This window comes from Drosophila virilis, chromosome X (genome assembly GCF_030788295.1).
Source record: "Drosophila virilis strain 15010-1051.87 chromosome X, Dvir_AGI_RSII-ME, whole genome shotgun sequence".
Classification (NCBI taxonomy): Eukaryota; Metazoa; Arthropoda; class Insecta; order Diptera; family Drosophilidae; genus Drosophila; species Drosophila virilis.
In genome coordinates, this window is record NC_091543.1 from 19,492,831 (window position 1) to 19,507,431 (window position 14,601).

The 14,601-nt window shown below is 37.8% G+C and overlaps 1 protein-coding gene across 8 annotated transcripts in view; it reads right to left on the minus strand.

Annotated features, from left to right (window-relative positions):
- Positions 1 to 5,633: 5,633 nt before the first annotated feature.
- Appl (amyloid-beta-like protein) overlaps positions 5,634 to 14,601 on the minus strand; it is a 65,152-nt gene continuing 56,184 nt past the window's right edge. For 4 of the 8 annotated variants that reach the window (XM_032439885.2, XM_015171232.3, XM_015171233.3 and 1 more), the window contains exons 6-12: positions 13,935 to 14,566; positions 13,716 to 13,868; positions 11,726 to 11,875; positions 10,977 to 11,650; positions 10,745 to 10,889; positions 10,493 to 10,672; positions 5,634 to 9,725 (exon numbers count right to left, since the gene is read on the minus strand). In XM_032439885.2, the coding sequence (XP_032295776.1) occupies positions 9,618 to 9,725; positions 10,493 to 10,672; positions 10,745 to 10,889; positions 10,977 to 11,650; positions 11,726 to 11,875; positions 13,716 to 13,868; positions 13,935 to 14,566 (2,042 nt within the window). In that variant the 3' untranslated portion in view covers positions 5,634 to 9,617. The remainder of the gene's footprint in view (positions 9,726 to 10,492; positions 10,673 to 10,744; positions 10,890 to 10,976; positions 11,651 to 11,725; positions 11,876 to 13,715; positions 13,869 to 13,934; positions 14,567 to 14,601) is intronic. The other 4 variants (XM_032439886.2, XM_015171231.3, XM_002055662.4 and 1 more) reach the window with 3 other exon arrangements.

A 14,601-nucleotide genomic window follows, 5' to 3' on the forward strand; every position in this document is an offset into this window, starting at 1 on the left:
ACACGCACACACACACACACACACACACACACACATACACTCGCACACGCACAGAGGAGAGCTTACAGTGAGCACTGAAGTGGCGCAACGTTCGACACTTTAAATGCTACAACAATCACTTATTAAAGTCAAATAGGTATTAAACAAAAAGGTAGAAAAAAAACCGAGTTAAACAAATATAAATAAAGTACACAAAAACATCGACGAACGGGCGTACATCGATAATGTATCCCTGTATGCGTGCGCCTGTGTTTGTCTGTGTGTGCGTCTGTGCACGTAGATATCGCTGGCATGAATATATGAATACGAATACGAATATACTCGGGCTTATGAATATGTGGAGCCACTGCCGCAGATATAGTCACAGATACAGACACAGACACACGGGCAACAGGGAAAGATACTCACAACAGGCAACGCTTGCTGTTGATTCCAAAACGGGGTTTTTGCTTATATTTGTTCTTGTACCCTTTTTTTTAATACCGATTTGGTGGTCTACTACTGCGTGCACAGTGGTATCAAAATGTCAAAAAAATACTCAAAATAAAATGCAATATTAATAGCTAATTAAATATTTTAAATCAATAGCAATATATTTAAAAATATTCTAAAATTTATATGACTCATATAAAAAATAAATTTACTTTGAATTCAATACTGAAAAAAAAACTGTTGTATGTGTCACGAACCCGCAACCACCCGCCTGTCAGAAAGACCCTCAGACTTTTATGCCACATAAGCCTAGATTGTCGACATACCCAACTAGTTATATATTGCATCGTTCTAGTATTTCATACTAACATTATAATATAACTATTAAAGCTAGAATAAACCTCAAAAATGCATAAATAGTAGTCATTAAATAAAAACCCAACAGTACGTTGCTTCCACTCCTTCAAAAAGCAACATTGACTACACCTAATTTGTTTTAAAATTCCCGAACAGCAACTGAATTATAGTGATATATGAAAGGAATATAATATAAGTATGTCTTACACTTTCACGTAAATATATCTAAAATATGTAAATAGTACATTTCGATCTGAACATGTCCACATACCACTGTACCCCCGCTTGCTACGCCACAGCCTGATATTCCAGAGCCGAGTGGAATGCAATAAAATAATGCCAAACAGTATTATTATGATGACGATTATGTGGCGCATATGTTTATTGACAAACAATATAACTCCCGATGCCCGAGCTGTGGTAAATGCTCGTATAACTCCCGTATGGCATTCCGGCTGCCCAGCATGGCCGTAGGCCTTGCCGCACTGCAACTACCACTGCTGCAGGGTTGCGCGGGCAGCCGCTAACTGCTGCTGCTGCTGCTGCTGTTGCTGCTGCTGTTGCTGCTCTACGACAGTGTCGCTTACAACAACTTTATTTGTACACAACTCGTGGCGATATCAGTTGCGATACGGTCGCTGTGATAGTGCTCCATACAAGCTGAAACAACCTACATACGAGGCGCGGACTGTCAGCAGTAAAGCACATACAGGCTACATACTTAGCCATGAGGTAGTCGTAGTTGTTTACCTGTTGTTGTTGTCGTCGTTGTTGCTGTCTTATCATAAGTATTAAAAGTATTTTGATATATGCTTCGATCATGCGTTGATTATGATTTAGCTCTATTGAGCTCAACCACTGCGAGCTGTCTTTCCGGGCTGCAGTTGGGCCTTGCGCGCTGCAGCTTATCGTGCCCGACCGGTAGCCCTGTTTTGATATTCAGTTAGTGCTGCAGCAATACAAACACAATCTCTGGTTGTTATCGCCCCGACATACCTAGCTACAGATATCTGTCGCTATACATACATATATATTTATATATATGTATATATATATATTTATTGTATGGGTATGCATATATGTAGTGGGCTGTGACCGTTCGGCCCCCAAAAGCAGGCAACTACCATGCTAAAGAGGCCGCACTGTTGCCGTCCCTTTTCCGCTGCACCCGCTGCGGTTTGGTGTTTGCTTGGCCGCTTATCTGATGCCAATTCAATATGCCACTTATCGCCTAACAACTGCCTATGGCTAGCACTTTCTTACGCCCTCGCGTAGTAGCTTGGCAGCTACTGCCCAGCCTATTCTAATAGCGCGTTCGCGCCTTCTAGTCTACTCGTGCAGATACAGCTCGAATAACCTCTGGTAAAATCGACACGAGTGGGCTAATTGCTTTTTATGTAGCTCATCCTAAATCTCGAATTTATGTTTCGATTTCCATACGCAAAAGTTGGGCTATGGGCTGTTCTTGGCCAGACATGTCAGCTCAGCTTATTTTCAATAATTTCTTCATGAACTTCAAGTGTATTTCAAAGTTGCTCTGCCAGAACAAGTACTATCTGCTATCTGTAGAACTGTATCTGTATCTATCTATATCTGTATCTGTATCGGTTTCAATCTCTGTTAGTACTTTGTGTGCACATTTTGTAAGTGCATTATTTGTTAGTTGTCGTGTAGACGACGGTGGCCACTTGGAATACAAAATGCACTTTGGAAAGTTTGTCGACCAACAGAGCAGATATCAGGCCAACAACAACAACTCAATGAGCTCAACTGCTCGACTAGCAGATACCTTGGTACCAGATCAAAATGTCCTCCAATTAATCTATATTATACAATAAATTGTTGAGTATAAATTATTAATATATAAAAGGATATTATATATATAAGAAACTGTCAAAAATTGATTTCTATAATAAGAGTAATAAATGTTTAGGGTACGAATATATGGAGGTCAAAATTGAATCAATTTGGATATTAGAATTGATTAATAAGTGTGTTGAAAAGCTCTTTTGCAGTGTATATAAATTGACTAAGAAGTTTAAATACAATTGTGAATAAATTAAATTATTAATAACATAAAATTTGCAATACAAAATCAAACATTTCAATATCACTTGAATGATATAATTATATAAGATATCGCCCGAAAAGAAGCAGGCAGGATATAGAACAAATGAATATACCCGTTGCGAGTACATTAAAATTAGGCATTTATCACGCTGCATTTTTAGCTCAGAGTCGTGATCTTTATCTATGTCTATGCCGTGCTCCACATTGTTGCTACACATCGATCATTTGTGTGTTTAGCTCTAGTAGGTGGGCCATCAGGCAGGCGGAGAATCACTCAACCACCCAACTACCCAACTTCCCAACGACCCAATGGTTGCTGCGTTTGCCGCCGTCTGTCGTTTTGTCTCATATATCAAAATGTACGTCAATTTTCATGCTTTGGACACTTGATAGACTGAAGTGCTTTACATTGATTTCACGTATACTCCATACAGTTTCAAGTGATTTATTGTAAAGGCTTGTTCGTGCACTCCAAGTTGAAACTCATAATGAGCACACATCATAATCAACGTAAGCGCTGCGGCATAGAAATCGCCTTATATTAAGTGGCCCAACAGATCCCTCCCCCCACCACTATCCCTTTCTCCCGCAAGCTATCTCACACACTGTCTTTCTCATTCTGTAGAAACTACTTACGCAATCTAAGCATTTTCTTTCGGTCTCCCCAGCACCCTTGCCTACCGCGAAGGACACAGACCAAGGGCCACTTCAAATGCCAAACGTTGCAATTATCTACGCCAAAGAGGCGGTGTGAATTAATTTGTTGGCGAACAGTAAGCTAACCAACAGACCAACAATAACAAGCTTCCAATAGATAAACTAATACTATACGATGTCCAAAGCGTTCAAACGGAATTTATCAAAAACCGACTTATAATGATGACAAGGGCTGAAAACTGGGCTGCACCCAGAACTCCAATGTTTAACTTAGCTTGAGTATGTGATCGGACAAGTTGGGTAAAGGACAACTGAACCAAAATAAATTTTATTTGTATCACTGCTGATATACATATTTGAGGTATTTTCAGTACTTTCAATAACAACAAGTGAGAGGTTCTAGAAGGGGGCTCCAGACTATGAGATACCCTGAACCCTCTTCTTCTAACACCAAATGCAGATCGCGCTACGCACACGTTTGTAAAAAAAAAAATTCATTAAAAAAAAAGTTCCTTGGTTCCGACTCTACTCCAAAAAACAGAAGAAGTTTCCTTCTTAGTGCTCTAACTTGCAACAGACCGCTTCGCCGCCTCTAATCAACAGCCACGCCAATAATTAAAACTTAATAAGAAATCAACGAATTTAAATAGCAACACAGAACCTATTTAAAAAAAAACGTTCTATAGTATATCTTATTGCCATAGTATTAAAATTATGGCTTAAAATGGTTGGCAATATATGATATTAACTTGATTTATAGCTCTGGGTGGTAGCGGGGAGGTGGCGATAGGTATAAAATTAAAGACACTTGATATATATATTAATATATATGAGATATATGATATATGTATATAAATAATTTTCTAGAAGCAACATATCAAGTTTGGTGCTGTTCATATTTACCCAATTTACTTAAAAAAAGGAGGTCGATATCGATTCGTATCAATTGCTCGGAAATGGGGTAATTTATCGATTATCGGAAACAAACTCGATCTGCGCAGGCGTTAGGAGGACCTACAGCTAAAATTTTAGGTCTCTGTGTTCACACATACGGACGGACAGACAGACGGATGTTCAGACGAACGGGCAGTCGGACGAACTGACGGACGGACCTGTCTGGATCGCCTCAGCTGTTGATGCTTCCTTCTGCCTCTTACCTACATTTTCACAAATATATTATTCCCTTTTAATGGATCAGGTTATAAAAAATTACCTCATTTCGAATAATTTGAAAATATGTTTTGTAATATTTAAGACTCAAACCAACCTAAAAGAAACAGCTGAACTAAAACCTGCATTGATCCATATGATTTATATTACAAAGGTTTCTTGCCAACAACTTTTGAGAGTTTCTTGACCCAGCCCAACTTAATTTAGCCCATATATTGCATATGAAAATATTTATTAATAACAATATTTTCAGTAGCACGGGCAGCTATAAATAAGAAATAACATCTTAAAAACATATGAACCAAAACGTGGATTCATATATATGGAAAGCCAGGATCACCTCAAGGCATGCAATCAACCGATAAGCTTTTGGTTGGCTTGCATACATGAAGATGTCATAATAATAAATCCCAACTAAAATAACAACTTACTGAACTGAATAAAGTTAAGCATTAAAGAAGAAGTAAATTCATATTGATGATGAGTCAGTCGATTAATCCAAAGCAGTTGAAAACTGATTTTGATTTATTATGCGTCTTTATTGTATTGCTCTAGTTATACCGCGCTTATATACATTATCAAAGTAAAAAGTTTGCAATAAATAAGCGATTGAATTACCGCAAGTCTCTTCAATTATAAGTGCCACGTTTTTATTCAAAACGAATTTCGCTTTCTGGAGCAATAATTATCAAAGTTTTCTTTAATATATGGTAGGAAATTTGAAAATGGCTTATTAAATAAATCATTGTAATCTAAAGACCAAACATGAGGTAGAGGAGTTTTCAAGAAGGTGAGAGAGTGAGAAAGAGAGAGAGAGAGAGAGTAGGAGGAAGCATGAATAACACACTTGCAAAATTAGTTTTTCTGTTATTTTATTTTATTTATGCAAAATATTTCGAAAAAGAACACAAAAATTGAAAATAAATTATATGATTATACAATGAAAATTGTTTTGTTGCCATTTAGTTTTTGTTTGTTATTTTTTCTTTGTTTTGCATTTTGTTTTTTATTTGGTTTTGTTTGCTTAAGTTTTATGTTTTGGTTTTGCATTTTTTTTTGTGAAACATTTTACAATTTGTATGCATAATTTGTCATGACTTTTGTGTATTTGTTTCTCCTCTTGCAATTTGTTAGCTGTATATTGAAGCACATTTGCTTGCCGCACTCGGTTTCTGTCTGACAAATTCAAGATTTGAAATTCCAAAATTTAAAATTGCAATTACAATTTTTCAGCTGCATGGCGCAATGTTTACACTTTTCCACATTAATAATAATATATATAGCGTACAATTATTGTTGCAATTACAATTGTCTTGAGTACATTTAATATTTAAATTTTTTTATACGTTTTCATTTCAAACCTATGCAAAAATCATAGTTGACAAAAAGAATTACACGTTTTTTTTTTTTTGTTTTTTGTTCTTGCATTTGTTTTATTTTTATGATGAGACTACGACAAAAACACATGCGACTTATTACACGTTTTCTTATATTTGTGTGTTGTTCAATTTTCATTTTTTTTCTGGATTTTTTTTGTTTTTTTTTTTTTTTTGTAATTTGTTAATGTTTGCTTTTAAATTTTGTGTAAATTTTTCATTTATGATATTTTTTTATTTTTATGTTTAATTTTATTTACGCAGGACGGGGTTTATTTCTTACACATTTGCATTTTTGCTTTCATATTTTTCTCTTCTCTTTTTCTTTTTGCTTCACTAAGTGTAAATATCAATTGTTGTTTTTTTTTTTTTTTGTTGCATTCTCGCATTCTTATATATATGTATATATTTTGTCATTTTTAAATATTAATGAATAAATTAAAAAATATTCAAGCTTTGACTAGTTAGATTTTCTTTTATATTTATTTTTTCCTGTGAGTGTGTCTTGAAATATATATTTTTCTTGTAATACTCTAATGCCATGTGTCCGTGTATGTGCGCGTATATATACGTGTTTGTTTCTGTTTGTGTGTGTGTTGTGGGTGAGTGTGAATATGTGTGGGTGTTCAAATGCAGCATTCATAATAAACGACTTCGCTTTACACTCCTGTCGATTTGCTGCTTACGTGCCGATCTTGAGACTGCATATGACATAATATATATGTATGTGTTTACGTATAGCGAAAAAAAAAAAAACAAACACACAATTGTTTAGCGTTTAGTGGTTTGCTTGGAGCGTAGAAAAGCTTTATTATATATATGACTTAAAGCATTCTGCTAGGTTTGCGCAGTTAGTTAGAGAGAGGTTATGAAATATGGGTGTCACAGCAATATCTTGTGGGGGTAGTTGCCTGAGAAATGCAATCGAGACGTGAACAAACTAATAGATATGGTAAATCAAAGAGATATAGAAATCGAATAGAAATCATATGAAACAGCTTGAATACTAACATCAAGTGCTTTTTTAAGCTATATACTCATTTATAATTGTTGCTTCTCTTTTTGGTTTTGGTATATATATACATAAATATATCTGCATATACATATATATATATATATATCAAATACAAATTAGAATATATACGTATATACATATATACATATATATTTATATATATATATATATATATATATATATATATATATATATATATACTTTATATAGGTATACAAATAAAGTTACAAACTTTGGTTTATAGCAAAAAATGTACTACAAATTACACGTATATAAATTGAATCTGCCCGTGTTTTTTTGAGTATATATAACAGTATCGGCACATATATATATATCATTGTGTATAGACACACATACATATATTTGGGTGTGTGTGGGTGTGCGTGTGTGTATGTGTATCATTCTATTAAATAACAAAGCGTCTCGAATCAAGCATTCGGCACTTGTCCAATATTTGCCAAGCAATCGAGCTGAAAAATTAAACTAGCAATTTCTGTCGGTTTATCTGTAACCCTGCCTATCTGTCCCACTGTCAATTGCTTTGATTCAGTCCGTCTGTCGAATTGTCCCGTCTGTCGCATGCAGCTTTACAATATATATATAAATATATATATAGGTATATTTGCCGTTATAATTGTTTTGCTGCCATTGTGCAATCGGCTTGAAGTATAACTGAAGAACTCGAGCGAACCCTGACTACAGCATAAGTATACTCATGAATACTCTCATGCGAGTATTCGTTTTGGCTGCATAATTTAAGTTCAATTGTCATATGTATCAAACTATTTAATGTAAACAAAAGCCAAAACATACCAAATTCAAGCTGCATGCGCCAAATCCACATGTCTGTGTGTTGGTGCGGGTGTGTGTGGAGGTGCCGTGAGTGTGTGTGTGTGTGTGTGTGCTGAAAGAAACAAAAGCCAGTTACAAAAATCTGGAGAAAATGTTCTAAAAGAGCTTTTGCAATTAGCTTTGCTTTTTGTTATGAGTTTTGCATTTTGTTGCATAATTTGTTGCTTGTTAAATTTATTTGCTTGGCTTAATAGCTGAGTTTTTTCTTCATTTAATTCTTTTATATATTTATTTATTTTCTGGGTGTTGTGTATAGATACATAAATACATTTATGGACATTTTGCGTTTGCGTTTTGCGTTTTTGTTTTTCTTTAAATATATTGTATATATATATATATATATGTATACATATATATATAGTGTATATATATACATATACATATTTATTATATATATGTATATATAATTTGCCTTTTACCATTTATATAGCTGTATATGTGAGTATATATATGCTTAAATACATATATATATGTACATACATATAAAGTAAATGTATATGTATATATATATAGATATATATTTATATATATGTTCATATAGAGATTAGTACGCGTAGGTAGCTCTTAGGTTCACATGTGTCTGTGTCGCTCTGTTTTGCAAGTGTGTATATGCTTATGTGTGTTTATGTGTGTGTTTTGTTGTTTGCTTACGTATTCGCTTTGCTTTTGCTTAATGCATTTAAATTTTTAGCAACTACTAATTTGCATGCTGCGCAGGTTTTAGCTTTTGCTATGCTCAATAATTTTGTATAGTTCGTTTTCTTTGCTGCAAAGTATGCAACACTTTGTTGCCTGTGTACTGTGTATGTGTGTGTGCTTTTGTTGGTGTGAGCGTGCGCGGTGAGGGTGTTTGACAATTTATTGACTAGGAATATATTTCATATTATTCGAAACTGCTCAAATATTTAAAACGCTGTTTTTCAAGTGTTTTACTTGGTTTTTAGATATTCATTTTTATGTTGCGCGGTGTGTGTGTGTGTCTGTGTGTGTGTTTGATTAAACTTTTACATTAAATATGCTTGAAATTTTTCGCGTTACACTTTTAAGCTTTTAATACTTTTCTAAACAAGAACAACACAGTACGAAAGGAAACAATTCTCTTGACTTTGTTGAAATGTTTTCTTTCTCCTCAAGTAATGTATGCATATGTGAGTGTGTGTGTGTGTGTTTGTATTTGTGTATCTGTGTGTCTATGTGTGTGTGTGAGTGTGTTGAAAATGAAGGGTATAACCTTTTTTACTGTGATTTGTAGGTGTTGCACGTTTTTCTTATGAAACTCTTACATTTCATTTGAAGCATTTTTCATTTTCTTACGTTCAGAATGTGAGAAAGGGAAAGAGCTAGAGAGAGATGTTTTTTTTTTGTTTTACTGCATTTTGTTAAACATTTAAATACTTAAATTTAATTGCTTGCATTATATTTCTGCCTTTCATTAATTTAATATATAGATGCATTACATTTCACGTACATTGCGGAACTGCGGTCCTTTAGACAAAAAAAAATTTTTATTTTGTTTATATTAATATCATTTAATTTTTGTTTGTTTGTTTTTTTTTTTTAGTGATGTGCCATGCTTTTTGCTGATTGTTGTTGCCTTTTTTAGGTGCATGCATTTTGTTGTTGTTGTCGCGTTATTATTGTATTCTTTTTTATTTTTATTATTATTTTTCTCTTCTTGCTCTAGGTATTTACTCTTTCACTTCGAAATATTTGTAGGTTGGATTTTCGTACCCATTGATTTGCATATTGGGTACAATCTTCTCCTCTTGTACGATGGGATTATGTGTGGTTACATTCTATAGGTGTAGAGAGAGAGAGAGAGATATTCAGTATTTGTGTGACAGAGTGAGAAGTAAGGATACTTCACACAAAAAAGAGGGAGAGAGAGAGACAGAGGTCTATTCTTAGAACGAGACTGCTTACAAAACAAACGCATAACCATTGAGTATTATAAAAAAAACTGTTCTAATGAACATTCCTATTGGGCGGGCCCATATGAAGGGCATTAACTCACTCCTGATGTTGTATATTCCGTTCTCACAAAAGGGAGATTGTTGCTTATTACGATTTCATATGTGAAATATATTAACATGGAAAACCATTTTTCATGTGTTCAAGTCATGTGTTCAAGTAGTAAACTTTGTAAAAAACGTTAGGCGAGTTTTTATTGTGTATATACGCAGTCGGATGCCAAATTAAAGCCATGAACATTGCATTAAGATCAGACTATAGGCACAGAAGTACTCCAAGAGTATGCTGGGTAAGAAGAATCACTACTGTGCGTCATATGTCTGTTCGTCTGTGTGTCATTTGACTGCCCGGATATGTGTACAGTGTATTTCCTAGTCGGACATTTACTGGTATGAAGAGGCTGTACTTCCCATAAACTTAATTTTCCATGTCAAAAGATCTGTTCTCCCTTTAACCACCCTTATCTATAATTTTTATTTCCCAAGGCTACTCCTACGAGCTCCACAATGTTATACAAAAGAGAGTGCAAAAAAGATCTCGTACAAAGCTCTCTCTTTTCTCTCTTTGTGGAGAGATGTATTAGGTATAATACCTGATCGACTTCAATGAAGCCCTGAGCATGCGGCGAGCGAGATGTTCGCCATTTGGCAACGGCCACACCTACGAAAACGGCAGCCATTAGGGCGATTCCGGCAAAGGAGAGCGTGAAGTAGACGTTGCGTCCCTCCTTGGCCGCGTGCGCGTGCGTAAACTCACGGCGCAACGAGAAGCTCTGTAATGAGAACGAGAGAGGATAGGCTTTAGGCAGATACGGCGTGAGACGGGGACGCCGCAGCTCAAATACCGATTCACGGTGGCCCAAATCGTGGGTCATGAAGTGCTGCACCTGCGGCTCAGCCTCCTGATGGGCCACTGCGGCGGCCACATCCTCCACCGCGCGCTGCACTGCATCATCATCTACTGTTGGCAGTACGGTCTGCACCTTGGTGCTGAGTGTTAACGTGAGCGGAGAAGAGAAGAGAAAATTTGTTAGATGATCTGTAAAAAGGAGAGAGGCGTGATTAGGAGTAACTAACCTGACCGTAGCCTCGGCATACTCGGCATCGACTAGGTCTTTCTCGCTCTTTGTTGTATCGATGTTTAGATTGGGCACGGTAACCAATCCGCCAGGACCCTTCAACTCCTTGCTCCTGTCCTGCAACTGTTGCTGCTGCTGCTGCTGGTATTGCTTCTGCTGCTGCTGCTGCTGCTGCTCGGCCGCCTGCGACTTAAGCATGTCATCGACCTTCTTGGCCTCCATGCGCAGCTTTTCCTCACGCAGCTTCTCGCGCTCGGCTGCACGCTGCTCCTTCCGCTGCTTTTCGGCCAGACGGAGACGCTCTTTTTCGGCAACCTTGCGCTCAATCTCAATGCGATACTTGTCCAGTATGCCAGCCTCTGCCTCCTCGCTCATGCCCAGGGATGAGCCGGGTATGTCATCCTTGCTGCGCAGTGCCAAAATGTAATCGTTCATTAGCTGGGCTATCTTGGCCGACAACTCGGGATAGCGCTTGAGCATGGTCATGGACTGGTTAACAGCACGATCAATATCAATTAGGCGCTCCAGGGTGCGTGGTCGCTCCGATGCAGCCGCCTCCAGGCCACCCGGTCCGCCCGAGTTCAACAGATGGCGATAGTGGGCCAAGGCATGAGCCCGATCCTTATGCAAAGCGCGCAACAGCTTCTGCAGACACTTCTCCACATGATGTGCCTGCATTCACAAAATCAACAACGACAACATCATAAATAATAATAATTTTCGGCTTCGATGGATGGAGATACTCACGTTCGGCGGCTGCTCGGTTAGAGCCTGGGTATAGCAGGTCATGGCCTCGCGTTTGCGCTGATTGATGTGGGCGAGGACGCGTTGCTGGTGCATGGCCGCCAGCTGGTGCTTCTCGGCGTTGCCTTCTTCCTCGAGTGCCTGAACAGAAGTCTAAAATTACATTCCAATATAAAGACGTATTGCACACCAAGAGAGAAAGATTATCAGCATGAAGTTGAATTTTTTAAAACTTTGGATTGTTTGATTTATCGATAACATTTTATCGATTTCAATTTCGAATGCAGTTATGTTTCGTTGTTCTTTTTAAGTACAGTTACGTTTGGCTAAATTGTACAGATTCTTGGCTATAGCTTGTCCATAGTTAGGCTTGTGTGTGTGTGAGTGTTGGTGTGAGTAAGTGGGTGGGGAATAATAGATCGTTCGATAAGTGCTGCGAACGTTTCACAATATTGTGCAGAGAAAAAGTAGATCGAGTCTGTGAATTGCAAATGCAATGAATGATACGAACGATCCCCAACATGTTCTATGCTCTATATAACATAATGAAAGGGCTAAAAGCAAGGCAAGTCATGTATCTGAATCAGAAACTGAACTGGTTGACAACAGTTGCAATAGTTTGGCAACCTCATCGAGTATGTTTTGACATGAGTTTGAATTGGAGTTAAGTTCTTAAGATCTACAATAATACATTTTCTATATAGGCATGAGTAAATATGCAAATTATGTACATAACTATATAGGCGATTCATTCCTTACTAATGCATTCTATGAATTGATATATTTGTACGTTTTTTTTTATGTTTATGCTAATGCAGAAAGCGCAGCATTTGAGGCATTTGATTTTTGGTTTAGCATTTAAGCGGCATTTGATTATAGCTGAGTATGCACTTATATGTATTATACATATACAGAGTTTGCGCATGTGTGTGTGTGTGTGTGTGGGTGAGAAAGCAAGGGCAAGAGTCATTGATTTGTTTCTATTGAGTTTTGTTGAGTTAGTTGGTTTGTTAGTTGGATTTGATTTTTGTTAGCGCTAATTGATAATTGGACAGAAATGAAAATGCGTCGGAAACTAAGGGTTATACGAGTACATTATACAGCCAATCAGTTCAACTACTTAAGCACTTTTTGAGTTCAATAAATAAATATTTTCTTTCTTGAATTTTTTTGATGTTCTGTAAATAGTTGTTTGCTGTACTTGTGGTGGATTTAGCTTTCGCTATAACGCGTATGATTCATAAATCATAATGCTTCTTTGTTGTTATTGTTATTATTATTGTTATTATTATCATTATTATTATGATTACAATCTGATGCCTCTTTCGCTCCCATTTGCCATACATGGATACACAGAGAGTAGGAATTACAACTACATACATACAAATACAAAGTTAAGTAAATTATAATTTCAGGCAGAAGTTGTATGTTAGGTACGGCTACAATCATTAAGTGGAAAGCGACAGGTGCATTGATAATGTGCTGTTAACTTAGGCAAATGATAAACCAACTCTAATGATAATCATAATGATAGTGTTAATGATAATGATAGTTTGGAATATAGAATATAGAAATGAAAATGATAATGATGGTGAGACTAGATAGAGAATAGCTACTTAAAGAGGGCGCATGGTTTTGCCAAGGCTTCGCGTTGGAGCCAGCCACAACTGTGCGCCCCCTCCTAAAAGACAGACGCAGACGGACACACACACATACATACATACATAAAGGTATGTACATACATATGTAAGTAGTTCGATACACATACATACATATATATATGTACATAGTTTTCATATTTTTCTTTTTATAAAGATAGTGATTTAGTGCGTGAGACAGAGATAGAGATAGCCAGAAAAAACAGACAATAAAACTTGTGACAGGTTGGTTGGATTGGATTGGGTGTTGGTTCTTAGGTTGGTTGGGGCTTTGGTGGTGGTGGCCGGATTTTAGGTGGGTTGGTGGGGGAGGGCGGGGGGGATCGGGGACAAACCTGGAAACGTGCGGTCATGCGCTGCTTAAAGCTCTGCGCTGCCTTTGGATCGGCCAGACGCATATCCTGATACTTCTCCTCTAGATCGGACCAGTCCTTCATGACACGTGTGACCTTCTCGCGATGCGATTCCTCTAGGCGCTGTTGGGCTTCCTTTGTTTAGAATACGTTTTTTTTTTGTTTGATAAATTAACCTGCGCCCTCAACGTAAACACTTACTTTCTGACTTACTTTGTAGCTCTGATGCTCGTAGTGCGGATCGAAGTGGGTGAAATATGGATCTGAAGTGGGCTGCGCCGTCGATGGTGGTGCGCCAATGGCCACACCTGCAGCGACAGCTGCAGCAGCGGCCGACAACTGCGGTGTGCCAGTGGACAGTTCCTGCTTCAGCACAGACGGCTTGTTACCCACTTGCTCGGCAACGGTCAGACTTGCGGGCGATGAGGCCAGGGTGGGTGGTTTAATGGGTGGCTTGGCACCGCTGCCATTGGAGTCCCAAGCATCGGCAATGCCGGCCACTTCGCTATCAGAACCGGCGCCATCCTCCTCGTAGTTGTCGCTGTCCTCGCCACTTTCGTACTCGGCATTTATGTCGTCCAGGGCACTGCTATTGGCATCGCTGGCAGCGCCATTGCCGCCCACCGTGGCTGCCTCGTCGGCGACCATTTCGTCCTCTTCGTCATCGCCCATCAGGTCATCCTCATCGTCGAGCTCATCGTCATTGGTATCCTTCGAGTAGTTCGAGTCGTTGCTGTCATCGTCCTCATTCACGCTCAGCTCCTCGTTGGCACTATTCAGCTGTGCTGGCGGCATAACAGGAATATCGGTCTTCTTCACACGTATCTCATCGGCTGTAAAAAGCAGAAGCAGAAAAATGACATTGAGT